Here is a 26,685-nt window from a genome sequence, read left to right on the forward strand (position 1 = left end):
TAAAGAAGTGAAAGGGTTTTAAAAAGTGGCAAACATGGCAAAAAAAAGGGCAAAAGTGGCAAACAAATAAGGACTTGTAAAAAGGGGCAAGAATGGGTTCAGAAGTGGCAAAAAAGGGGAAAAATGGCAATAAATTGTAAAACGTGGCCAAAAAAAAAAAAAAAAGGCTAGCAAAAGGGGCAAAAATGTCCAGCTGCTGTCATGAATAGGGGTTAAGGAGTCGGGAAAAAGAGGGTCTAAAGTGGCAAAAATGTTGTAAAAACGGCTAGGTTAAGGCGTGAAAAGGGGTTAAAAATTGGCAAGAGAACAGATGAGAAACAAAGTCATTGACTGAAAAGGGTTACAAAGCCATTTCTGAGGTGTCTGGACTGCTGAGAGCCATTACCCACAAATGGAGAAGACTCAGAACAGTGTTGAACCTTCCCAGGAGTCACCGGCCTACCAAAATGACTCCAAGAGCACACTGATAACTCATCCAGGGGGTCCCAAAAGAACCCGGAACCACATCTAAAGATCTGCAGGCCTCACTGGACTCAGTTTAGGTCAGAGTTCATGATTCAACAATCAGAAAGAGACTGGACAGAAACAATCATGGGAAAGTTCCAAGACCAAGACCACTGCTGACAAAAAAGAACACAAAGACTCGTCTCACATATGACTAAAAACATCCTGATGATCCCCAAGACTCGTGGGAAAATATTTTGTAGACTGACCAGACAATGGGTTAAGACTGGCAAATGATTTAAAAATGGACAGACAAAGCAGTAAAAATGTTCAAAGAGTAGGAACAAGTTGCAAAAATTTTTAAAAATTGAGCAGGTAAAGAAATGAAGAGGATTTGTGAGCGGCAAAAACAAGCAGAAAGGGTTAAGTAGGACTGAGTGATATCATGGGAAATTTATGAATACCATCTACAATAAAATATGAAATAATCCTGTTATTTGTTTTTAAAAGCTCCCTGCTAGATTTTTGGACACTGTCTGTCTTTGTAGTACTGAGTGTTTGTGTTTGTGGTTCAGAAAAGACAAGGTGTGTTGCTTGAATTCTACATCTCTTTATTGGTTAAACTGACATTTAATCAGACATATCATTTGATTTCTGATGCCATCATCAGCTGGGACGTGGTTTCTCCAGGACACGGCGAGGTTTTCACAGATGCATTAAGCAGAAGAAAGATTTCTTTCCATTGCAGGTGTTATCATTGGTATTCACACGCTCTGTAGGAGGAAAAGGAAAAATCAAATGACTAACAGGGTTTTCTGCTTCATAAACTCATCTTCCATTCATAGGATGTGGCTTTAATGTTTACCCAAGAAGTTCATCTCCATGCAGTGCTCCATTCCTCGGTAATTGCTTGGCTGCCCTTTGCTCCAGAATTTGAAGTCAAAGTGGGAGCCATCACTCCACAGCCACACACCCTCCTGGAAAGAACACATAGTAAATCTTTATGGGCATCCAGAATATAAACAAAAGGTACAAAGAAGGAAACTACAGCAGATCCTGTTCATCTCCAACACCAACCCACCTTTACTGCATCATATCCTCCAAGCCAAATGTTCATGTGTTTGCCAGTCATTTTCAGGAGCATATTTTCAATGTGGTCGAATTCAGCTTTTGAATGAATGGAGGCCAAATTTCCACCAACGGTTGTGCAGAAACGCTGATGGAGGAGACAAAGTGAGAGGCAAAGAGACACAAAAAGAGAGGAAGAGAAGGAGAATGATTATCAATGTGAGAAGAAAAGTGAGGATGTGGCGTTAAAACTGCTGCATTTCAAACATCGGGTCTGGAAAGGATTGACCAATGAGTGTTTCATGTGTGGATCGACTGTTCTTTGGATTTGTTGTTCTGAGACAGATATTTGATAAGGCAACATGAATGTCTGTTTAAGCTTTTTCATGGAAACAAAAGTTCAAGTACTGGTTGATTTGCTTTACATTTTCTGCATTGAAGAAAAAATTAAGTTCAGTGGTATTTACCAGCAGCCAAAGCCTTCCACTTTTTCTACACCTAAAATGTAAGATGGCGAGACCAGTGGCGTAAATGACTGCGGCACATCAAGGGATGTCTGGCCACCACTGCTGGTGTGGGGTTGTACATGGACATAATAGAGGGGAATGTTTGGATGCATGTCGGCCAACACTGGTCTGTATTGGGCTTCAGATATCCTTTAGATTTTCTTCGCTTTTTCCTGCATTGGACTAGAGCTTTTACTTTAAAGTGTGGCATGCAACCAGCTGATCTTTTTGGTGATTTTGTTGTTTGCTACGTTTCTGTCAACCAGAATGCTAGCCAGCTAGCTAGCTGACAGGAAATAGAGCTTAGTGGGCGGGCTGCCAGGTTGATCCAAAGTTCTGTTGAGACCAATTTCAATATGGAAGTCGCCATGGATTGGCTTAAAGAGCTGTTTGAGTCCACCTATTGTAAGCAGACGGTTGACATCTCACAGGCTTTGTCCAATTCTTTCTATAGTCTACGGTTGGAACAGGCAGGTGAGCTGTGTGACACAAAAAGTGCCCATTCTAAAACATTTTTGAATAAGTCAAAAGGCACAGCTTCAATGCTCCCCTTGTAGAGGGCCAATCAACACAAACACACACCGGTGTGCAGAGACGCTGAGCCATTATGCAGTTATTTGGAGAAAAAAAGCAAACACTTCTTTCCATGCAAATTGGCATTATTGCATTAAGCATGAAATGAAAAGTTGGTAAAAGCACAGCATTAATAGAGCAACCACTGAATTCCACCGGATATGTGGTCAGTTTTCTCAAGAAAACGGAGCAGGAAGGTTTTAGTTTTAGTCAATGAGAGTGCTTCTACCAGTTCTGCTGTCAGAGCTCTGGCAGTTTGGACCCCTCCACATCAGTTAGGCAGTATTTACTGAAACCAAAATAAAATATCTGGTTAAATTTGAGAATAAAATACTCCATGTTGATGCCAGACAAATGCCAGACTATTTCATTTTACTACACCAATAAAACATCATAACGGGGCATAGCAGAGCCGATTATTAACGGTTCAGAGGGACAAGAGGAAGTGTGTCTATTCATACAAAGGTAACTTGGTGGAACCACAAAAATCCACATGAAAGGACAAAAATGAGACAAAACCAAACAAGTCCACCCTGTCTGGCAGTGCTGGTCCATGCTGCACTGACAGTGCAGTCAGTGGGTGTTGATGAACAGCAGGGCATGCAGTCAAACTGCAGCAACCATGATGGACCAGAGCCGTACCTAGTGGAAGTCCAGGGTAAAGCGTATCCTACTGTCTGGGAGAGCTCTGACACACCTGTCAAGGGTGCAGGTGGTAGTGGATAGCATGCGCTGCAGGAGTGGGCAGTAATGGTCAGAAATCCTGCTGGAGTGTTATGAAAAGCGTCCTGTGCAGGGCTCTGGGTTTTATAACTTCAATGGCAGCTATCATGACAGAGCCACGATGAAAAACACCCCTTGTTAATAACTGCCACTGAAATGCTGGAGGTTATGGGAATGACAGCTACTTTATGAACTGTGAAATGCTTCTGGAAGCTGCTGCCCTGTTGCTGCATATCAACCATGTTTTGTGCTGCTCACTTGTGATGGACCACAGTTACCTGCAACCTCACGAGGCTGTTCAGGGTTGACCAGAGATAAACATGCTGCTCAGCGGCTTACGTCTTTTTTTTTTAATTGAGAACTCTGTAAAATAAATCTGCATTCCTTAAGGTATATGAACTAACAGTAAATCAGTTTTGTTTTAGGGATTAATTTTGCAAACTGAAGTAGAAAAGCTGTTAAAAATGCCCTTCCCGGTTAAATGGTCATGCAAATAATAATCAATTAATGCACCGTTTTCATTTTACATTTCAGAACCACAAATCCAAACACTTAAAGACACTCAGACTGCACTGTAATGTATCAAAACACACCTCTGCATCGGCCCAGTCCATTTTATTGTGGTTGAACATGTAGCAGAGGTGCTCGAACTGGGCCCAACCAGGAGGGCAAACTTTACAGGGACCTATCAAAGAAAAGAGGAAATAAGGATAAAATGGCAAAAGATGTTGAGCTTCAGGACATTTGATTAAGACATTCAAACAAATGAATAAAATTAAGCAAGGAGCAATGTTAAAAGATCATTTTTGGACCTTATAAATGACAGCCTAGTGACATTTATACATCACACCTATGTCTAAGCTTCAGTCCAATTCCTTCATTTTTGTTGTAGACTGAAAAAAATTGGGTTTGACATCAAAAGATGAATATGTGACAGTAGATCAACATTTCAGCTCTTATTTCCAGGTATTTACATCAGGATCTGATACACAACTTATGAGATAGCACCTTTGGTTTGAACCCCCTAATTTTCATGTGAGCAAAAGTATTGGAACATGCGACTGACAGGTGTGTTTTGTTGCCCAGGTGTGTCCAGTGGCATTGATTATTCACACAATAAATAGTGCTGAATGCCTACACTTAGTTTCAGATTTGGCTTTTGCCTGTGCAGACTGTATTTATAGTTGAGAGGTGTAACCAACATAAAAACTCGAGAGATGTCTATGGGTGGAAAAACAAACGATTGTGAAGCTGAGAGAAGATGGAAAATCAATCAGAGCCATTTCACAAACATTGGCCATAGCCAGTACAACCATTAGGAATGCCCTGAAGAAGAAAGAAACCAATGGTGTACTCAGTAACAAACATTGAACGAGTAGACCAAGATAAACATCAGCCATTGACCACAGAAACACTGTGAGAGATGTCAAGAAAGACAACTTTTTAAGTCTCTCTGTTCCAAAACTTGTGCTCACCTAAAAATTAGGTGTTCCATTACAAATAAAGCTACATCCTAAGTTGTTTATCAGATCCAGGTGTAGATTGGGGCCTATTTTTATCCAAGAGGATTGTGTAAGAGTTATTTAAGACCAAATGCTGAATTTTGAAATCTGATTTTTGAACAGTTTTGACTCTGTTGTAGCTTGAAATATGTTTACCAAAGTCTTAACTTCACAAAAGTAGTGGAACGTACTTGTGTTAAACAGGCTGGTTGGGGAGAACAGGAGCCCTGGACAATCACAGCTGCAGCTCATTAGGCATTGCAGCTAATCCTTGGAAATCAACATCTCCTTTTAATCACCTCATGTTTGACCTTCAGGTACCAGAGTATGCTACAGCTTCTAGTGTGGTAACCCAGTACTGTGATGCACTAACATTTCAGTTCCTAATGAGGGAGTAAAACAATACAGTTGTAATCCAGTTACTTTCCTTTGTTAATTCAAGCTTTTGCATTACAGTTGAATTGACTTGTTGATGTTTTTAATGAAAACTGTAAGGCGATATTAGTGTGTGACTGTGATCATTTGTTTTAGTGTTTCACAAAATGATTACCATGTTAATCCATTAACTATTGACTGACTCTATTATGTTATAAAATGATTACATTATTAGGAGGAAATATTTTGCTTGCTTCATAACAGATGCAGAATGTGATAAGTTATCAAAATATGCTCAAAAACTTGTTACGTCATGGACTCGGCTTGTTGCTACATTATGGCCAAATTATTACATTCTGAGTTTTTATTAAATTCTTTTTGTTACACTGTGTTGTTGTTACTTTATCACCTCTTTCAGGCCATTTCAATCTAAAGACTAAATTTAAAATAGCTTTCAAATTGAAGACATTTCTATGGAGAGCAGAGAGTTATGTTGGACTTGTTGCTAAGCAATTTTACCATAAATTAACTAAAAGGCCAACTTTAGCTCCCTAACATCAGCTTGTTTTAGCATTTTTGTTCTTGGACAATCAGGCGTCAGCATTAACTGTAGCCAAACGTTGAAGTTAAAACAGAAAACTTCTACAGCCTGTTGACTGTTAGTCTCAGTTATATGTCATTTCTGATTACTACCTACCTGAATCTTTCCCATATGCCTGTAAAATCAGAAAGTATTAGATTCAGGTTCAGACTTATCTTCAGTTTTCATCAGTAATTTGCATTTGAAAAAGCAAAACTAATGTAAATATAAAGGTAAGGTCAAGTAGTAATACGATGGACATTTTGTCATGTAAACTTCATTGACTAAAACTATGACTAAAACGTTTATCAACAGTCTTTTTTCCATGAGAAAGACTAGACTAAGACTAGCCAAACTTAGATCTTCGATGACTAAAACTGACTAAAAGTAAGTTTGTTTTCATCAAGATGACTAAAACGAGACTAAAATGTAATTTAGTTTTTGTCGGACATCCAAAATCCAGGATATTTCTCCACTGTGGGTAAATCTGCCAACATGCATCTGTATCTATTCTGCCTCTCAGCTGTAGAAAGCAGTGACACCAGGTTTGGCAGAGAGCAGAGAACACACTGCTATGATTTGGTAACAGATTCAGGTAAGAGAATAAATGCTTGGGCTAAAATTTAAGACTAAAATGTGAGTTGTCATTGACTAAAACTATAATGGCATGCCCAAAATGTGACTAAAACTAAAATGCATTTAATCTAAAGACAAAGACTGAGACTAAAATTAAAAACAGCTCTCAAAATTAACACTGGGACTTACATTTTCAACCAGGAGACTGCCAGTCAAACAGAGGAGCGCGATCAGCTGAAGACCTGAGGCCATCTGTGTAAAGACAGAAGAAATTCCCCTTAAATGAGAAAATTAATTGTTAAAACCTGAATCTATATTACAAAATTAGAATAAATGGTAATTAAAATGTCGTCTGCTATTATACTGATGCAGATTCTGTCACATAATTAACAAACCAATGCACACCTATGTATGACATGTTGCATAATAGACCTTTAACAGTGTATAATAGGAGAGCGATGAAGAGGAGACAGTTACAGGTGGATAAATGTCATTTTTGTGCTCAAGAGCTAAAAACACAAGAGAATTTACCTTAAAGTGAAATTGTGCAATAACGAACAGGTAAAATATCTTTAATTGCTGATCTATAAATGAAAGCCATACCTTGTTGTGATGAATAAATGTATCTGCACTTCCAACAGCAGCAGGTACGATGGTGTCTCTGTGATTGAATCTGTTTTTATACTCTGTAGTTGTTTGCTTTCTTACACAGTATTAGTTGTTCATGTTAAACAAAAATAAGTAAGAGTCCATCTATATGTCATTGGAAGCCTTCAGGAGAAAAGGACAGACACGCTACAAATGTAAATATTATGGATTTGCTGCATATGGATATTGCCTGAAGGGTTAGACAAATGCAGTTATGCATATGTTTAATGTTGACTTTTACTTTGGATGAACTCTTGTTGAGGACCATCTGTAAAGCTAGTGCAGAGCTTCAACCCTGAATGTTTTCTCTTGGGCTAGTACACCAGATCTAACTGTCTGAGTGGGTATTAGATCAGTCAAACTGTGCGTGCCTCCCTTTTCTGCTACAGCACCAGAGTGGGTCGGATTGACACGCAGGGTTAAAAAGGTCTGTTTAACAATGTACACAACTCTCCACTGCTACAACATTGTCGCAGTATAAACATCAGCAGACCATATTTGAGTTCAAGAGTCAATATTTTATCAGCTGCATGCTGCAGTGCCTCACGGGTCAAGCCACAGAAAGCTACTAGATTACTAACCAGATCAAAATACAAACAAGCAGCTGCACTAAGTTTGTTAATCGAACTTTTTACTGATGAGAGCCAGAGAGAAAGACACATGCTGGCAGTGTTTCTGCCTCAGTGATGGATCAGCACCACGGACAGCACCACACAACCCTCACCCACGACAGAGAACTGGGATGGTTTGTGATTGCGATAGATTGCCTGGACTCCTTCTAGGGATTTGCAGGATTTAGGTAGGAAGTAGTGGAGCAGAGGGAGCTTAAAAAAGATTCATGCAGCGACCGTTTAATCAGCCCTAATTAACTGGTAAATGCCTAGAAATTTAATTATAATAATTACAAATATCTAGTGATTTCTTTAAGAAAAGTTATTGCCTAGTAATAAATCTGAAATATTTTAATATCAATAAATAAAAATTTACTAAGTAATACCAAGTATTATTGAAGCAATTCTCTGTAATTAGGTTAATTTTACCAAATATTTTCTTAGAAACAAGATGATCATTTTCTATTTAAGCTTCTTGGTAATGCCCAGTTCATTTCTTTATTATCGCCCACTAAATTTAAGTGAGTCCTTCCTCGATAATTCCCAAGAAATATCCATGCAATTTTTAGAAACAGCCTTGTATTGTTCCTTTAATGTAATTTAACACAAGGCTGTTGTTTAAATCAGTGGTTCTGATGGCCAGGGGGGACGAGACACTGAGAGAAGGTTCCCAGATGCCTTCCAAAAAGTATAAAATATTTTGAAATCATTTCAAATCGTATATTTTACCAATTTGAATAAAAAGATATGCATACAGCCAGGCCCACCCACAGAATGGGCTGGGCCCCTGACAATTTCAGAGAATAGACCGTCCCCAGTTGGGATTTATTGATGATATCAGTGTATGTGTGCTGGATTAGCAGGATTGGTTTTGCAACTTTTAACCATTTTTTGCCATTTTTATCCAATTAATGCTATTTTAGAATCCATTTTCACCACTTTTTCTGCCTCTTTTTACCACTTTAGCTTACAAATTCACCTTTTTGGATTAAAAATTAAGAGCCTTGAACCTTGATTTTGACCAATTTCTGCCTCCCCGTTAGCCCTTTTTTCCACTTCAAACCAATTTTTGCCACTTTTTTTTTTTTTTTTTTTTTCTTAGATTTTTATTTTGGGGCATTTTTGTGCCTTTATTAGATAGAGGAGGACAGAGTATAGAAATGGAAACAGGGTCAAGAGTGGGGGAGAGACATGCAGTGAAGGGCCTCAGGCCGGATTCGAACCCGGGCCGCCCGCGTACATGGGGAGTGCCTTTAACCACTAGGCCACTTGCTCCCCAATTTTTGCCAATTTTAGATTATTTTGACACTTTCAGATCTAATTTCCCCCTAATTTTCTGCTCATTTTTACCACTTTAAAGTAATTTTGCCACAATTTAACCCCCTTCCACCACTATTTCTGCCAATTTTTACCACTTTTAACCTATTTTGCAACTTTAAACCAATTTGTGCCACCCGTGACACCTTTCTGACTCTTTTTAAGCCATGTTTTTTTTGCTACTTTTTGCCACAAATATTTAATATTTTTCCCCCTAAAGCTGTCTCTGTTTTGCCTTCTTTATTTACTTGCATTCCAACATTTGTGCACATCATGGCCTAGATATAAAGTCCTACTTTACTTATCAAATTGTTTAGTTTAATGTGCCCATCCACATAGTTAACATGAGCAAAGAAAGGTTATTCTGTTTTAAGAAAGGGGGTTAACATTTTGAAGAGGGTTGTGTGTGTATATATATATATATATATATATATATATATATATATATACCAAAAATAGATTTAAAAAAACATTTGTTGCATTACAGTGGATCAGGATTTTGCTGACCTACTTTGGCCCCCCATTTGAGATAAATCCCCCATTATTGCCAGCCTTGCATACAGTTGGCTTATTCCAAATAAAACCATGGTAATTTGGTCAGACATTGCTGAAATAAAATACCCTTAAAATGTAGGTCTGCATACCACTATTGTTGAATGTGCATATGAGTTCGACAATGCTTCAGTCACCCTCAGGTGCAGTGGGGGTCCCTGGTCTCTAATATTTTGGTCGTCATGGGCTGAAAAGTTTGAGAAACCCTGGTTTACATTACAAAAAAATGACTTGGGAATTATGGAGGAGGGGAGTCACTTTAATTTAGTGGGCTGATATGTAGAATTTACCTGTAAATTGCTTGTGAATTATGAAAGAATGTATTCAGAAATGAACTAAAAATTACCTTAAAATTTTGAAGGTAGGCATTTAGAAACTACCTAAAATTTAGACAGGAATTATGGGGCAAGGACTCACTTTAATTTAGTGGGCCCAGCTTCATGTTGTGTCTATTAACGTACCGTTGCAGCTCCAAATATTTCTATAAACATATTCCATCAGCTGAGGATCTGTACTGATCGTGATAAACATAGTCAAGATGTAGTTATTAAAACAGTTTTCAGCTGAATTAAAGCCATTTCCTGCTTGTTCCCTACTGATTTCTGTCACCAGTGTGAAGTTTAACTTAGAATCTGGAGTCCATGAAACAGACTGGGCCTACAGAGAATGAGGAAGCCTGGGAGACTCATTATCCCAGAAGCCCTTGCAACAGGACACATTCTCTTTTCTGATAGGAGGAGACCTGAGGAGACCCTGCAGGGAGTCCACAGGTAATAAAGGCTAGTGTGTTTTTGTTGAATTGCCATTGATTCTAATTGATGCTTTGTTTAATAAATAGTATTAACATAAGAGGACTTGTCTGTGGTTATTGTGCATTTAGATTATAATAATTCTGCTGGTTGTGAGGGTCAGTGTAGGGTCTTACCCTTTGGTTTATTTAAATACCAATATTCATTATGTAATGATATGATTTAAATATTAATTCTGAGACTTATTTTGCTCCTTTTTGGTTGTTATTCTGCTTGTGGTGTGGTGCCCTGTAAATTCTAATCTTATTCAATAATTTATTTATAACTGTAATCATGATTATTAATGTTTAAACAAAATCTAGCATTACAACCCAAACAAAACTGTACTCAGTCAAACCGGACCACCTGGTGGAAACCCAACTGAGTCATTTTACCTGCTATTCAGGGAAGGCATAGTATGTATTTGCTGGAGGTTATAAGCCCTTTTGTGCTATGATGTTTGATGAAACTATCACTCCCAGGAAGCGATCAGAAAACACTTTTGTTGCCCTGAATGAAGAGGACAGCTGCATATATTTTATATGTCATAAATGTATATGCACTGCGACCCATTTAGGTCCCGACCCTAAGTTTAAGTAACCTGGCATGCTAGATGGACGTGTTTCCACACATCAATCTGGAAAACCACTTATACACAGCGTTTGGGAAAGGGCAGAGGGTTTGAAACAATCCTTGGAGGGTGATTGGACATGTCAGTACACAACTTTTGTCGTTTTTGAAAAGAAAACAACTCACTGCTGTTCTTGGTTCTTCTTTTAATGAAGAAATGTCGACAAGTTCAAGTTCATCAGCATCCACGCTAATGTCTTCAACCATAATTGCACCGGCCTTTTGTTGCTGCTTGCTTACATCACGACTCTGTGGCGCCCAAAAGCACTGCCCCTCAACGCTGTGGTCCTGTCACTTTCTAACCGGGCCCAAACGGTTCAGACGGGAGCTTTGAAAGATGGATTCCCCAGTGAGAAACACAGAAATGGGCATATCCATCTGCTTTGCAAGATTAAAGTTTAGGGAAGACTGCTTAAAGGTATATTTTCCCAAAAATGAAAATTCTATTTTATTTTCTCTTATTTAACATGCCACATACACATCAGCTGACATATAATAATAATAATAATAAGTTTATTTTTATAGCACCTTTAAAGAACAGCGAGGTCACAAAGTGCTTTACAAAAAGGTAAAAGAAACACAAGCAATTAATGCAAAGGTACAATAAGAGAATACACAGTACACAAAACAGATTAAGTAAAGGCCAGACCAAACAAGTAGGTCTTAAGTTGCTTTTTAAAAGAATCAACTGTTTCTGCTGATCTTAAATTCAATGGAAGTGAGTTCCAAAGAGTTGGAGCAATGACCTTGAATGCACAGTCACCTTTAGTTTTTAGTCTGGAGTGTGGAACAACCAGCAGACCATTCAGATCCTATGGACATCTTCTATTGAAGAGATGTCAGTGAGGCAGTGCTGGCCACAGAGCTAAAGGAGTTCAGTGCCTTGCTGGACGGCACCTTGGCAGCACCGAGGAAGTGAACCAGTGCATGTCCAGCTACCAGACCAATTTCCAGACTTGGTCCAACCCAGACTTTAGCTGGCAACCCTCCCCTCCCAACACTACAATCTGTTAATTTTCTCTGCAGAAAGTCATCGAGTAATGGAGCTAGTCTGCCTTTCACCGCCAGTTAAAACACTTTATAAAATCATTTTAAAAAATCAAGGGGAGACAAACCTCTGAGCAGTTAAAGCTTTTTAATTATTCAACATAAACCTCATTATTTCGATCATCAGATCTGGTAGTGAAGACGTCATCGAGGCTTGACATCCAACTGATGAGTGGGCCATCTTCATATCACAGGAGGGGATTTCACAGGTGCTTCTGACAAAAGAAAGCTTTCTTGGTACTACAGGCATTGTCGTTGACAAAATCCTTTTCTGTTGGCACAAAAAGAGGACATTATGGGTGACAAAGCTCATGAAGACTTTTATACTTTCATTGTTGTATTAAATAATCATGCCTTTATATATAGCAATCAAGTGCTTTATTTTGAGACTTGAGCTATTTTCTGACCATTTCGTCTCATCAGGACTTATTGTCTTAAGATGCTTGATTTATGGTTTAAAAGTTATTTAGCTTTAAATAACCCATGTCACTGCTTGTCGTATGATACAACATTAGTCTCAGAGGGCTAATGCAGTTTTAATACTGTCTATATTTCTGAGTAAGGGTTACAACTCACAAAAAAAGACATTATTTCTGCTTTAAATACTAGAATTTCATAACCAGATTATACCAAAGTCAGTCAAAATCAAGCAGACTGAAAAAAAATCAGAAACAAATTCATCTAAAGCCCTAATTATGTTACCCAACACACTGAAAGCTACTTTGTAAATTACAATTTTCATGAAATGCTAATGTAACATGTAACAGAAGTAGTATTTTTCCAAATATTTAACCCTTTAACTCCTGAGCCTCTGGACACGTTCTTATTTTAACTATAAATGGCACAGAAAGTGTCTTGTAAGTGCTTTTGCCCATTATTCTAGAGTACTTTAATATCTGGCAGTTGTGTACAATGTACTGCATGTTTAAAAGTGTTTTTTTTTAAACTGTTTAAATTAAAACTGAGTTTCTGGGCTCTTTTCTTATTTTAGCCATAAAAGGCTCAGAAAATGTCCTGTGAGTACATGCTTTTGCCCATTTTTCCACAATACTTAGAACTTTAAAAATATGGCTGTTATTTACATATTACTGCATGTTAAGTGTTTTAATAGTTTAAAATGAAGAAACACAAAAAATGGGGGAAATTTATGCTAGAATCTTAGTGGGAAAAGGGGAAATTAAAGAAATAATCGCATGCTGGCTGTAAAGCACAGTTTCTTAGCTTTCAGAAACTGTTTGAATTTTTCCGATAGCACAAACAGTCATGCAATTATGGTCATGTAAGATGTGCTTCAACAGCTAGAGTGTTGTTTTACCCATGAAGTTCATCTCCATGCAGTTCTCCTTTCCCTGAAAGTTGTTTGGCTCCCCTTTATGCCAAAATTTGAAGTCGAAGTGGGAGCCGTCGCTCCACAGCCACACACCCTCCTGGAAAAGATTTTTTTTTTTTTAACAATCATGTTTTATTGTTACACATCCCAACAAATTTAATACATTTGTCTTGATCTTATGCCCATAGTTGTTTGTTTTTGTGTATTGTAGTTATAGAAAGCCACACTTCATGTATCCATCTGCTTGAGAAGGTTAGTATCCCTGGGAGTTCAGTTAAATCCATCATCAAGAAATAGAAGGACTAAGGCACATGTGTAATTCCTCCTAGATCAGGCTGCACTCACAAACTGAGTGAGTGTGCAAGAAGGAGACTAGTGTGAGAGGCCATCAAGACACCTATGACTACTCTGAAGGAGTTCCAAGCTTCAGCAGCTGAGATGGGAGAGACTCGAAGACTTGAAGAAAACTCAGACTAAATCTGGACAGGAGTTCACCAAACGACATGTGGGAGACTCCATGGTCAAGCAAGTTCTTTAGTCTGATGAGACCAAAATGTAGCTTTTTGGCCATCAGTCAAGACGCCAAACACTGACATCACCACAAACACACCATCCCCACTCTGAAGCACATTGGTGGCAGCATCTTGTGGTGGGGTTGCTTCTCAGCAGCTGGCCCTGGAGGGCTTGAGAAGGCAGAGGGTAAAATGAATGCGGCATAATAAAGGAAAATCCTGGAGGATCTTATTCAGTCTGCAAGAGAACTATGGCTTGAGAGAAATTTTATTTTCCAGCAAGACAATGAGCTGAAGCATACAGAGAAAGCTGCATAGAAATGGTTTAAAGACAACAAGGTGAATGTTTTGGAGTGGCCAAGTCAAAGTCCAGACCTCAATCCAAAAGAGAATTTGTGGCTGGACTTGAAAAGGGCTGTTCACACCCAATCACCGTACAACTTAACAGAGCTTGAGCAGTTTAGCAAAGAAGAATGGAGTAAAATTGTGTAAGCATAAAACATCCAAGGGGGTGAATACTTTTATAGGCACTGTATGCTAAAGCCAAAGTAACAGAATGCTGAAGAAGACATATTGGAAATATCCGTTAACGTTAATGTGTCTGTTGAGGTAAATGCTCAGTGACTACTGATGACATAACACTGTTTTAACGGGTCGTCCCATATCGTGGAGGAAGATTTCCCCACTACCCCCTTGTGCAAAGGGGGACTCTAAATCCAGGGGTAAAGGTTACAAATTGGGACTGAGCCTACATTATACCTGTCAGTCTCCTGAGGGGTTAATGTCTCTGAATATAAATACCACATTACATCTGCAGAACATTCAATAACAGATTCAATAGATTAGACAATTTCTAAAAACTCACCTTCACTGCATCGTACCCTCCAAGCCAAATGGCTAAGTCTTTTCCACTCAGTAGGTTTACTGTGTTTCTGAGGAAGTCATATGCTCCTTTTGAATGGACAGAAGGCAGATTGGCACCAAGAGTGGTGCAGTGACGCTAATAATGGAGACAAAATAGGAGACAAAGTGGCAGAGAAATAGAGAGAGAGAGTGAGAATTTGACGGACAAAAAACAGTGCTGCATTTCTTACAAAATGTCCTTGACATGACTGAACCCACTGCACCCACATTAAACTGTGACAGATTTTATTTTAGAAATATGATTTCAGAACACACCTCTGCATCAGCCCAATCCATTGGATTGACTTGGAACAGGTAACATTTCCCTTCAAAGTGAGTCCAACCCTGAGGGCAAGTTTTGCAAACACCTCCTACAAAAAAGTGAAAGATTAGAACACATGCATGATGTCTGAAAACACAGAGCTTCAGCACAATCAATACAAACAGTCCAAAAATACAAGAGATCTTTGAAAAATTACTTTTGAAGACTTGAACACAATACGAATAACCTGACACACCACACTGACTGTTTCATATATCCAATGCACAGATATTTCACATTCATCTGGTAAACCTCTCATACAAAGTGTTTGGGAAGAGCCAGATTTTTCAAAAGTTCTCAGAAGGTGACTGGATGAATGTTCTGTCATATCATTACGGGCAAATTAGAGCGACAGGACAAAATGAAGTGGTAGACACGCACAGCTCCGGCTGTAACCTGAGTTCAACAGGCTGGTGCTGCTGTAGTTTATGAACTGTGGAGCTTGTTGGTGGACAAAACTCATGCCAAGGCTGGTCAGGAGAAGTGCAAAAACATCTTTGCCAAAAAAACTTCAGTCTGATTTTTTGCTTTTGTTTTAATAAAGAAATATGGCCCAGTTCTGATAAAACTGCTTCTGTACTATAGCTACAGCTGAGCAAAACGCGTAGCTAAAGCCATATTCTCCTCAAATGATGTTGATTAGTTGGGTCACGCGGCACAATTGTTCCAACTGGAGATTTGCAAGATGGATCTGCCAGATAACAGACATGGAGTCTATTTTGCAAAGTAACCAATTAAAAGGCATTCCCTAAGTCCCAACTACTGCACAGTAATAGAGTATTTCACCCTCACATTTATGAGTGCTACAAACCTCCAAGTAGGCCACATGATGACTGTGAAAACAAACAAAAGAACACTGCATCACTGAATCAGTCACTGACATTTGTGTTTCAAAAAATGGGGGAATAATTTTTCTGATCAAAGGTTTTTATCCATGTTCTTTGTTGCTGTTCAAGACAGGCAACTTTAGAGCCCTTTTGAGGGTGCTAAAATATCCCTAAACTTTTATTTCTGCACCCCTAAAACAATAAAAACCTGCATTGCCCAATCAGATTTTTAACCACAGACAGGTATTTTGTAAATGTCTTCTTATTTGATTGTAGTAATCATCAGTATGTCAAACTTACAAGCTAATATCACATCTAAAAGAGCCAACTTTCTGAATTTTACCAGATTAATGTTGAGTAAAAAATATTCACTGGTCTGTATGAGATGTAATTTAGTGCACTGATAAAAAGTGAAGAATTATAAGGACTGAAGTACTAAAATAAATAATTACTGTCGCAAAAATGTCTGCAGTAATGTAAGCACTGGCCTGTTATTCACTTTCACCACATGTAGACTTTTAAAAAAAGCTGTGCTGTTGATGTGATCAGGCAGGTAAACATGCCAAACAATGATGATGATAGCAACTAAGCTTATTACACAAGTAGGGAAATTTGTGCTTGGTAGATTATTTCTTTGTTGTAACAGTGCTTCTCAGTAATAAATCTTATACCATTGGAAAGCCTGTTTATTACCCTTTTAAATAGCAAGATTTTCATGGGCGCAACCCACATACTCAGCTCTGCTGCTCATCCCACAAATACATATTCCTTACAAATGTGGCACCATTTAAAAGGGTAATGAACAGGCTTATAAACGGGGTAAGATTCATTACCAAAAAGCACTGTGACAACAAAGAAATAATCTACTAAACACTAATTTCCTCACTTTCTGTGCTAAGTTTACATATGATAAAGCTGTGGTTCTCAGATGGTGTGCCAAGGTACACTAGTGTGCCTTAAGGCAAGTCTAGGTGTGCCATGGGAATTTGTACCATATGTTATTACTACAACTTTATGGCAAGAACTGTAACCAGGCCTGCCCACAGATCTAGACCCCTGAAAAACCCCAGAGAATGGGACCTCCCCGGTCAAGATTTATTGATGATATCAGTGCATGTGTGTTGGATCAGTAGCATTGGTGCTAGCATCCTGGCTAACAGTTACCTCGTTAAGAGCTGGAAAGAATGGCAAGCTATTACTGGGTTGAAATTGGTCTTAAGTTATTAATTCGTGCTATTTCTAACCAAGTTAAACATTTTTTCCACACACTTTTGCCACTTCTTTTGACTGCTTTTTTGCCACTTCTTATTATTATTTTTGACCCATTTTTGCCATTTTTACAGAACTTTTAACCACATTTAACCCATTTTTGCTACCTTTTTGCCACTTTTCGCACAATTTTGCTATTGTTTGGCCATTTTTTGCCATTTTCTCCCATCACTTCTAACCCCTTTTACCACCTTGTAGTAACTTTAACCCTTTTTGCCACTTTTCTGCCACTTGTGATCTATTTGGCCACATTTTTTGCCCACTTTGCTCTATTTTCTTATCACTATTATCCCATTTTTACCAGCTTTTTACATGGTTAATCCTTTTAGGCCAATTATAACCCATTTTTGCCACTATTTTGACACTTTCAACAAGTTTTGGCCAATTTCAACCCACTGGTTGGCCACTTTTTTTTTTTTTTTTTTTTTGGTTTTTACCAATTTTTGCCCATTTCTGACTTTGTTTAGCCACTTTTTGCCCAATTTTGCCATGTTTTTTCATCACCTTTAACCCATTTTTGCCACGTTTTGCCCACTTTTGCCATCTCCATGATCCTTCAGTTTGGCTGGGCCCCAGAAAGCTCTCCCCTTTATAGGCCACCTTGACTGTAACATTATTTAAAAGGTCTGTTTCGTATCGATTTAAATATGGTGTGCCTTGAGATTTTGGCTGAACTTTAGGTGTGCCTTGGGTGAAAAAAAGTTTGAAAACAACTGCGATAAAGAACCAAAACAATCTGTGAAAATGTGCACATTTTACGAGGTGAAATCTCACTTTGTTGTTTATTTAATAAATGATGCATGTAGGAAAATATCTCTTATTCAGTGACATCAGGGTTTTGGCAGGTGTACAGAACACAGAGCAAAACTGTCTACAGCATCTTAGAGAGCTGAGCACCACCTGTTCTTATCCTTAAATCGCTGCTGGCTAACCATGACACTGATGTCATGTAAACTGCTCCTGCAGTAGATATTTAAAGTAGACATTACTTACAACTCCAGCCCAAAGTCCACTGGCCAAAATGGACAGTAAATTCAACTGCACACCTGACACCATCTGTGGAAAGAGAAAGAATATAAAAGTCGCTCAGAAAGTATGCAGACCCTCTTCACTTTTATGTTGCAACCTGATGCTACAGCCTTTTTCTCCACACATCGATACCACGGGCAAAAATCAGGATTTCATTTCATTATTATAAAATGTAAATGTAATTTATTTATATAGCCTTTAACAACACCCCACAGGTGACCAATGTACTTCACAAAAAAATCAAACAGCATTAAAAACACAAAGACAAATCCAAAAAATAAAACACAGCATTTATAAATACAGATAAATAGATAAAGCAGCCACCACCCTACTAAGTAGTTAAAGCCATCCTGAATGAACAAGCCTTAAGTTTTGATTTGAAGTGGCCCAAGTCAGAGAAAACACTCATATCAGAGGGAAGATTATTCCAGAGCCTGGGTGCAGAAACTGAAAAGGCTCAGTCACCCCAACGTTTATAGTTAGACCTGGGAACTACCAACAAGAGTTGGTTGGATGACCTCAAAGCCCTGCCATGTTCACGAATGGTTAAAATGTCAGGTAAACAGGATGGAGTGAAGCCATCCAGAGCTTTAAAAAACAAACATGTAAAGTTTAAAATCCATTCTAAAATAAACTGGAAGCCAACAAAGGGAGAAGTGAGAATGTGCTTTTGTGTGGTTGTGTTTGTCAAAAGACGTGCAGCTGCATTTTGCACAAGTTGAAGGCATCTAATTGAGGATTGGGAGAAAAGGCTTTCCTAAGGTCATGATGTCTCAAAAAAGTCTTGCGTTTGTCAAGAAGACATAATTGATAAAAGCTTGTCTTAACTACATTGCCAAAATGTCAACAGATTTTTTCAGGGCTTTAAATAAAAAAGAATAGGACTAAGCAATAAGTCCTAAGACAATTTTGGATGGATAGCTCGTCATCCTCCAGTGATCTAGGTCTTTTTCTGTGGTTATTAAGCTCTTCATTGTCTGTAGTTAACTAGTTGATCTTGATCAATGCTACTGATAAAAATGAAAGCACTCTAATAATGGATAAATTTTACCTGCTGGCTGTTTTAGAGATATAGAGATCATTTAGAATAGTTGACTTAAATCGAGAATGGTGATCTGTAATAAAGCCTTACCTTGGTGTAATGATCAAATGAGGTTGCAGTTGCAGCAGAATTGAGTAAAAAGGCGTCTTTAAGATGAAACAGGAATATATATATATATATATAAACACCTCCTGGTTGTTTGCAGTCTCTTTCAGCTCACAATGTGTACAATTTTTGTTTCAGTCATCAGGAAAATCCACTATACTCTCTGTAAACAGTCCTAAACTATAAATGAACTGCCCTCAAGTGTTAACTTAAGGTTTGTAGACTTGGGGCTCCTTAGGGTTATTTAGAAAAGCCATATCGTGAAAGACAACATGTCATTTTGTTGTATAAATATTATTTTATGTCAAGTAAGCAGCAGAGCTTTAGGCCAGACTTTGTCTGTTTCAGCCAATCCAATATTTTTTTCTTTTTTTGTTTGTGTGTAACTTCACAAAAAGCAGCAGGTCTAGACTGTCACCTGTTACCCAAATTCAACATACTAGTATTTAAAAGTAGGTTGGGGTAGCATAATGGTATGGTGTATCCTTTAATTATTGTTGGGGAGGTTGAGGAACATTTAAGGGTGGCTTCAGCCCCAAAAAGGGCCTAGTGATGTCCATGGTAAAGATGATGTTACAGTAGTTAACCCGACTGAAGATAAATGCATGGGCAAGTTTTCAAGGTCCTGCTGGGATGTCAGTCCTAGAGATATTCTTGAGGTGATAATAAGCTGACTTTTAAATTGTCTTTATGTGGTCTTAAAATGTAGATCTGAATCCATGACAGCCCAGATCTCTGGCCTGGTCAGTGGTTTTTGATTGTGGTGACTGGAGCTGCGTGCTGACATTCAAATATTCCTCCTTGGGGGAAAAAAACTACTACAATTTTTCTCTGTTTAGCTGAAGAAAACTATGGCGGACCCGCTTGTTAATTTGTTCTATGCATTTATCCAGTGCTTGTATGGGGCCCCGGTCACCTGGGGACATTGAAATGTAGAGCTGTGTGTCATCTGCATAGTTATGGTAATTATATTTTCTTGTTTTCTATGATCTGAGCACATGGAAGCATGCAGATGTTAAACAGAAGAGGCCCCAGGATGGAGCCTTGGGGGCCCCGCATGCAATTTTTGTCTGCTAAGATTTAAACTTGGCCTTTCAGAATCATCCAAACCAAACTAATTAAAAAGGTTTATTTATGATGATTACAGCGTACAGCTCACAAAAGTCAAAAAGTCACTATCTATCTCAAAATATTACAATATTGCAGAAAAGTTCAATTTGAAAAGGTTTCCTGAGCCTTCATTCTCTCACTGGCTCAGTAAACACAACAACAATCATGGGGAAGACTGCTGGGTTGACAAATGTCCAGAAGAGAGTCATTGACACCCTCTACAAGGAGGGTACACCACAGAAGGCCACTGCTAAAAGATCAGGCTGTTCTCAGAGGCTGTATCAAAGCAGATTCATGCAGAGTTGACTGGAAGAGAAGAGTGGTAAGACATGGTCCACATCCAACAGGGATGAGCTCAGCCTTCAGAGTACTGTCAAACAAAGCAGATTCAAAAACTTAGGGGAGCTTCACAAGAAGTGGACTGAGGCTGGAGTCAGTGGATCATGAGCCATCACACAGCTCAGTCCAGGAAATGGACTACAAGTGTTGTGTTCCTAGTGTCAGGTGGATCCTGAACCACAGACATTATAAGCTTCTCATCTGGGCCAAGAAGAAAAAGAACTGGATTGCTGATCAGTGGTCCAATGAAACTAAATTTTGCATTTCGTTTGGAAATCAAGGTCCCAGAGTGTGGAGGAAGATCTGAGAGCTAGAGAATCGGTCAGTGCTTGAAGTCCAGTGTTTTCAGTCTGCACAGTCAGTGATGGTTTGGGGTCCATGTCATCTACTGATGTTGGTCCACTGGTCTTTATCAAGTCAGGAGTCAATGCTGTCACCAGTCCAGCAGGGAATTGTAGAGACCTTCCTGCTTCCATCAGCTGGGAAGCTCTAAGGAGACACTGATTTCATTTGAGCACTGATTTACTGTGATTGATTGCCCAGCCAACTGGTCTGACCTGAACCCCACAGAGAGCTTCCGGGGAAATGTGAAAAGGAAGAAGAGAGACACCAGACTCAACAATACAGACGAGCTGAAGGAGCAACCTGGGCTTCATAACACCCCAGCAGTGCCACGGACTGCCATCCATGCCATAATGCATGGATACAGTAAGTTGTGCAAAAGGTGCTCCAACCAAGTCCTGAGTGATGAATGAGAATACATTTTCCAGGTCAACATTTCTGTATTGTAACACCTTTTTTAAATGATGTTTTGTGATATGTTAATATTTTGAGATTGTGGTTTTTTGGTGAGCTGTAAGCCAAAATCAAAAGGTATGGAAATATTTCACTTTGTGATGATGACTCTAGAATAAAGGTTTGCAATTGTTTTTATGTAGATGCACCTCTCTCGGAAAACACTCTGAACTGGGATTAAACTGGTGTGGAAAGTCAAATAAAATGTTATTTAAAAGGAATGCATTAACTCTAAGCTGAGCATCTGTGAAGCTGGTTAAAATGAAAAGAGGCAAGACAAACTCTTACTTTAGCATTTATTTAATCAGAGCTGGCTTTCAGTCTGATATCAGTGAAACCAATGAGACTTGACATCATTGAACATGTGACATCATGGGAGTGGAAACATCCTCATGTCACATGTGTGAGCACACAGGGCAGGTTTCAATGGTGCTTCTCACAGAAGAAAGCCATCTTCACAGTACATGGGATATCGTTGACAAAATCCTTACCTGTAAAAAAAAAAAAAGAAAGAGAATACATCAATGGCAGTAAAGTTTTCTCTTGGTGTTTCTTTCCTTTCAAAATAAAAGACTATGTTGTGTTCCTTCAGTGATACACCATCAAAATATGATAAAGTCAGACTGTAAAGCAGCAGGTCCCACCACAGACTGTCATTTAAACTCTGAATACCTAAATGTGATTTCCTTGATTAGAATTAAGTCAATTTTTAAATACCTTTAAGGTTCATATGCATGCAGTTCTCGTTTCCACCGTAATTGTTGGGCTCTCCTTTAGCCCAGTGTTTGAAGTCAAAATGGGTACCATCACTCCACAGCCACACACCCTCCTGAAAAACACATTCAAATGAAAATCAGCTTTCAACACAAAGCGTGCTAAAGATGCTAGATCATTTAGCTCAATATATATCTAGTATCGGAGATAAGAAAGGTAACTGTGTCACTTCCTGTTTGTTTCTACTCCCACCTTTACTGCATCGTAGCCTCCAAGCCAAGCCATTACATGCTGGCCAGTCAACTGATGAACGGTGTTTCTGAGAAATTCATACTCCTCCTTGGTGTGGACAGATGGCAGATTTCCACCCACAGTGGTGCAGTGACGCTGAGAAAAGTGATAGGGGACAGAAGAGGGAGGCAAAGTGAATATTTGGACGACGAAAACTGTGCTGCTTTTCTGCAACATCATGACCTGAACAATGCTGAAGCACTCGCAGTGGTGTTACGCTGCAGCAGCAGCTGCAAAAAGATGCTATCTTAAAACACACCTCAGCATCACCCCAATCCATCGGGCTGAAGTGGAACAAGTAGCAGCTCTTCTCAAAATGAATCCACCCAGCAGGGCACATGTGGCAGGCTTCTATAAGACAAATTAAAGGAATTAGAGTTCCTGAAAAGGAGCCAGAAAGTCCCAACCACGGTTCAGTGAGGATTATACTTAAACATTTCTGAGAATTACCAACCTGCACTCACAAGCCCCTGTAAAACAAAGGAAAACCCGTTAGTGCTGAGCTCATCTTACCATTTTACTTTGAATTAAAAGTATAAATGTGTAAACAATTCATGGAGTATTTGTTTTGTGTTAATATTTAGGACAAAATATCTTAGAGAAGTAAATCATCAATGAGAAAATGACTTACATTTCCAACCCACAGTCCACTGGCCAAACAAAGGATCGCGATCACCTGGAGACCTGACATGATCTGTGCAAAGAAGGTGGAAATAAATGACTGTGAAGCATAAATATGCATTTTTCGAACAAGAACTAACAAAAAAACATAACAGCAGTTTCATTCTGTCTAATAGAAATAGATTTATCTAAAGGAGTAAGCACCAGGTTATCAGTTAAATGTTTTCAATAGATACAGGTTAGGAATGGTGGCCTATGAGGAAAGGTCAGAAGGTGAGCCTTACCTTACTGCAATGTAGCACTAGAAGCAGAGCCACTGAGTCTTTGAGACTTAAACCAAGAGTTTTTATACACTTTCTGGTTGTTTGTCTTCGAGTGGACGGTTTTGTTTGATTTTTGGATTGGGAAACAAGGAAATATAGGATCTTCTGGCTCAGCCTTCAGGAAAAAAGCCAAAACACTCTACAAACATGGTATTAGCTAAAGGGTCAGCGCTTTGTTGTGTACATTCTTCTCCATCAACTCACAGAAAACAGACACTCAGGTCCCTTTGGGTTATGTTCTTAAGGAGGTAGCAGTTAAAGCCTTGACCTTTATCCATGAAGGCCTCAGTTACTACGTATCATTTGTATTTCCATATGAAACTTCTGTTTTTACGCCTTTTTGTTAGATCTTGGCATGGCAGTGCCTGTAATTAAATCCATTGGTCCAACACATTTGTCTATGTCAAAAAAAAAACAAAAAAAAAACTACTGGAGAAGGGCCATGGCCAAATCCATTCACAGAGCGCTGTAAGACAAAGTTAAAACAGTTAATAAAAATACAAAATTTAGGATCTTGGAAAATTAGAATATTGTGAAAAAGTTCAATATTGGAGACTCATGGTGTCACACCCTAATCAGCTAATTAACTCCAAACACCTGCCAAGGTTTCCTGAGCCTTTAAATGGTCTCTCAGTCTGGATCAGTAGCCTCCACAATCACGGGGAAGACTGCAGACTGGACAGATGTCCAGAAGACAATCACTGACACTCTACAAAAGGAGGGTAAGACACAGAAGGTCATTACTAAAGAAGCTGGCTGTTCACAGAGTTCTGAGCACATTCATGGAAAGTTGAATGGAAGGAAAAAACGTTGAACAAAGGTGAACAATCAACAGGGATAACTGCAGCCTTGAGAGGTTTGTGAAAAGAAGCCCATTCAAGATCTTTGAGGAGCTTCACAAGGAGTCAGTGCTTCAAGAGCCATTACGCACAGACATATCAAGGGCATGGACTACAACTGGAGCACTTGCTGTAACAAGCCACTCTTGAACCAGAGACAAAGCCAGAGGCGTCTTACTGGGGCTAAGGTCAAAAAGGACTAGACTGTTGTGGTCTCAGTGGTCCAAAGTCCTCTCTTCAGATTGGACTTAATTTCAAATCAAGGTCCTAGAGGCTGGAGGAAGAGAGGAGAGACAGTGGCCACGGTTACATGATGTTTTTTAATTTGGAATTAATTATTCAGAACTAAATAATTCAGAATTAAAATATTCTCCTTTGTGTTTACATGGAAATAGTAATTCCGAATTGAGGTTTACATGGAAAACACGTTTAATCACCATTATTCAATTCCACGTAAGGTCTGGGGGTTGGGAAGGGCTCTGATTGGACAGGGGGCGGACGTGACATATTTTCTACAGGAAGAAAACAAACTCCATCTGCTTCCGTCCATCCACTCTTTTCATTTTATCCATATCTTCTAAGGCTCTTATTAAATGAATTGTCTCGGCTCGAGTCCAACGCTTGCTTTAGTACTGCCCCTCGTCACTGATTGGTCCTGTCACTTTCTAATCAGGCCCAAACGGTTCAGATGAGAGCTTTGCAAGATGGATTCACAAGTGAGAAACAAGGAAACGGGCATATCCATCTGCTTTGCAAGGTTACTGTTTATGAACACAGAAAACTGTTTTTGTAGTTGGAGTTGTACATCCAGTCTGTCAAAAGCCAAATGAGCATAAAAACACAAATGTCTGATTTTGCTTCACTGACACTTAATAAACAGTATGTAGTTCCTGGTTTAAGAAAATTTGAGTAAAATTGGTCAAAATATCCTCCAGCAGTGACGCCATCGAGGCTTGGCATCCTGGTGGAAGATGACGCTGAGGATTTGTTGGCAGATGGAGAGGTCTGTTATGGATCCATGGCACAAACTAAACATTTCTCAAGGCGACAATCTGCATCATTGATGTAATCTCTCCCTGTAGAAACAATCACTAGGGTCTGTGCATCAAGGGTTTAAAAAGTTTGATTTTATTCCTCATGGATATCAGGATTACACTTCACTTATGATAAAATGTCCTGTTTCTGGCTTGAATGCCAAAATAGCAGTTGACTGATGATCAACCTGACTGAGTCTTCAGGCTGCTAGTCAGCACTTGGCTCATCATCTGTATCTGCATTTTATTCCACCTACCACCAACAAAACCAATCATGCTGGAAAGGAGACGTTACTCTCAGAGGGCCCTCCCTGCTAAAACAAAGTTTAAATAAAATAACGTTCTTTTTTCTTTTAAACTATTTACTAAGTTGTTCCAGCCTTAAAACTCCATATAAGTACCTGCATGTTAGACATATTTGTCTTATGACTATATCTAAGAGGTAAATTAAAAACAGCTGCTTGGCTTGATAAATCGAGATGTTGCATATGATCAGTGTGTACCTCTAAAGTTAATTTCCATACAATCTTCACCCCAGCGATTGTTCGGCTCTCCTCTAGCCCAGTCAGTAAACACAAACTGTGAACCATCACTCCACAGCCACACACCCTCCTGGAAGAGGATTAAGAAAATTAATGACAATGCAAAAACAGCAACAGTAATGCTTATGAATGTCCTCAATACTGATGTGACACACAAACATGTTACACAATAAAAGCCTCACCTTCGGGGCATCATAGCCTCCAACCCAAGTCTCTTTATGTGATTTTGTTGTTTTTTTAATCATGTCTCTGATGAAGGTGTACTCCTCCGAAGTTTGGATTGAGGCCAGATTTCCACCAAGAGAAGTGCAGTGATGCTGATAAAAAAAGACAAGAAGTACTGATGAGAGTTCTGGAAATCACTACATTTACTTTGATGCAACTGCACTGTAAAAGCAGCAAGATACTTTAAAAAGTAACTAAAGCATTAGTTATTTGCCTTAGTTCTGTTGGGACAAATTTTGGGCATCAAATATAATTTGGATATTAAAGTCACTATTGGAGGAGGCGCAGCAACAAGTGATGTCCCGGTCCAAGTATCCCCTTCTATCCCAGATGACACACCATTACCTGTACATCCTGGGGCACCTCTGTCAGGTCAGAGCGTTTTCTCCATGGATGGGATTATAGTCAACAAAAATACTCTGCTCTTGATCCAGTAAATGTTATTATTGTCGTGAGCGGCGTAATTAGATTTACTTTTGTTTGACATTTAATTTTTAACCCTTTGGAACGTTTTAATTGTCGACCAACAGACCAGCTAAAATACCTGTGAAAACCTTTAAATGATGCAGCTGG

The 26,685-nt window shown here is 39.0% G+C and overlaps 5 protein-coding genes across 5 annotated transcripts in view; all 5 read right to left on the reverse strand.

Moving 5' to 3' along the window:
- The window catches only part of LOC121517796 (tubulin alpha chain-like), a 1,079,624-nt gene that overhangs the window by 115,642 nt on the left and 937,297 nt on the right, over positions 1-26,685 (reverse strand). The gene's annotated exons all lie outside the window — the stretch shown is intronic.
- On the reverse strand, positions 1,133-6,599 carry LOC121517025 (galactose-specific lectin nattectin-like). Its single transcript, XM_041798523.1, has 6 exons — positions 6,537-6,599; positions 5,889-5,907; positions 3,908-3,999; positions 1,526-1,660; positions 1,310-1,421; positions 1,133-1,217 (listed from the first exon to the last, which is right to left on the reverse strand). Exons 1-6 carry the CDS (start codon positions 6,597-6,599, stop codon positions 1,150-1,152), a joined length of 489 nt encoding a protein of 162 aa, XP_041654457.1. The 3' UTR covers positions 1,133-1,149.
- LOC121517028 (galactose-specific lectin nattectin-like) lies at positions 12,144-18,159 on the reverse strand. The gene is made up of 5 exons (XM_041798529.1): positions 18,150-18,159; positions 14,962-15,056; positions 14,648-14,782; positions 13,256-13,367; positions 12,144-12,211 (listed from the first exon to the last, which is right to left on the reverse strand). Exons 1-5 carry the CDS (start codon positions 18,157-18,159, stop codon positions 12,144-12,146), a joined length of 420 nt encoding a protein of 139 aa, XP_041654463.1.
- LOC121517030 (ladderlectin-like) lies at positions 21,947-23,219 on the reverse strand. The gene is made up of 4 exons (XM_041798530.1): positions 23,160-23,219; positions 22,490-22,624; positions 22,241-22,352; positions 21,947-22,014 (listed from the first exon to the last, which is right to left on the reverse strand). Exons 1-4 carry the CDS (start codon positions 23,217-23,219, stop codon positions 21,947-21,949), a joined length of 375 nt encoding a protein of 124 aa, XP_041654464.1.
- Positions 25,221-26,465, reverse strand: LOC121517031 (ladderlectin-like). Its single transcript, XM_041798531.1, has 5 exons — positions 26,458-26,465; positions 26,327-26,333; positions 26,070-26,204; positions 25,849-25,957; positions 25,221-25,387 (listed from the first exon to the last, which is right to left on the reverse strand). Exons 1-5 carry the CDS (start codon positions 26,463-26,465, stop codon positions 25,320-25,322), a joined length of 327 nt encoding a protein of 108 aa, XP_041654465.1. The 3' UTR covers positions 25,221-25,319.

The sequence above is a fragment of the Cheilinus undulatus genome, linkage group 11 (genome assembly GCF_018320785.1).
Source record: "Cheilinus undulatus linkage group 11, ASM1832078v1, whole genome shotgun sequence".
Lineage (NCBI taxonomy): Eukaryota > Metazoa > Chordata > Actinopteri > Labriformes > Labridae > Cheilinus > Cheilinus undulatus.

What these genes read in the sequence shown, in the direction of transcription:
- LOC121517028 (XM_041798529.1), bottom strand. An exon ending in GAGGGTACGATGCAGTGAAG is followed by an intron (nt 13,368 to 14,647) that starts GTGAGTTTTTAG and finishes AATCTTTTCCAG; the next exon opens with GAGGGTGTGTGGCTGTGGAG. An exon ending in CATGGAGATGAACTTCATGG is followed by an intron (nt 12,212 to 13,255) that starts GTAAAACAACAC and finishes TTGTGCCAACAG; the next exon opens with AAAAGGATTTTGTCAACGAC.
- LOC121517025 (XM_041798523.1), bottom strand. Translation starts at nt 6,599, where the DNA reads ATGGCCTCAGGTCTTCAGCTGATCGCGCTCCTCTGTTTGACTGGCAGT. An exon ending in TGGACTGGGCCGATGCAGAG is followed by an intron (nt 1,661 to 3,907) that starts GTGTGTTTTGAT and finishes CTCCTCCATCAG; the next exon opens with CGTTTCTGCACAACCGTTGG. An exon ending in GAGGATATGATGCAGTAAAG is followed by an intron (nt 1,422 to 1,525) that starts GTGGGTTGGTGT and finishes TGTTCTTTCCAG; the next exon opens with GAGGGTGTGTGGCTGTGGAG.
- LOC121517030 (XM_041798530.1), bottom strand. Translation starts at nt 23,219, where the DNA reads ATGTCAGGTCTCCAGGTGATCGCGATCCTTTGTTTGGCCAGTGGACTG. An exon ending in GAGGCTACGATGCAGTAAAG is followed by an intron (nt 22,353 to 22,489) that starts GTGGGAGTAGAA and finishes TGTGTTTTTCAG; the next exon opens with GAGGGTGTGTGGCTGTGGAG. An exon ending in CATGCATATGAACCTTAAAG is followed by an intron (nt 22,015 to 22,240) that starts GTATTTAAAAAT and finishes TTTTTTTTACAG; the next exon opens with GTAAGGATTTTGTCAACGAT.
- LOC121517031 (XM_041798531.1), bottom strand. An exon ending in GAGGCTATGATGCCCCGAAG is followed by an intron (nt 25,958 to 26,069) that starts GTGAGGCTTTTA and finishes ATCCTCTTCCAG; the next exon opens with GAGGGTGTGTGGCTGTGGAG. An exon ending in TATGGAAATTAACTTTAGAG is followed by an intron (nt 25,388 to 25,848) that starts GTACACACTGAT and finishes TTGTTTCTACAG; the next exon opens with GGAGAGATTACATCAATGAT.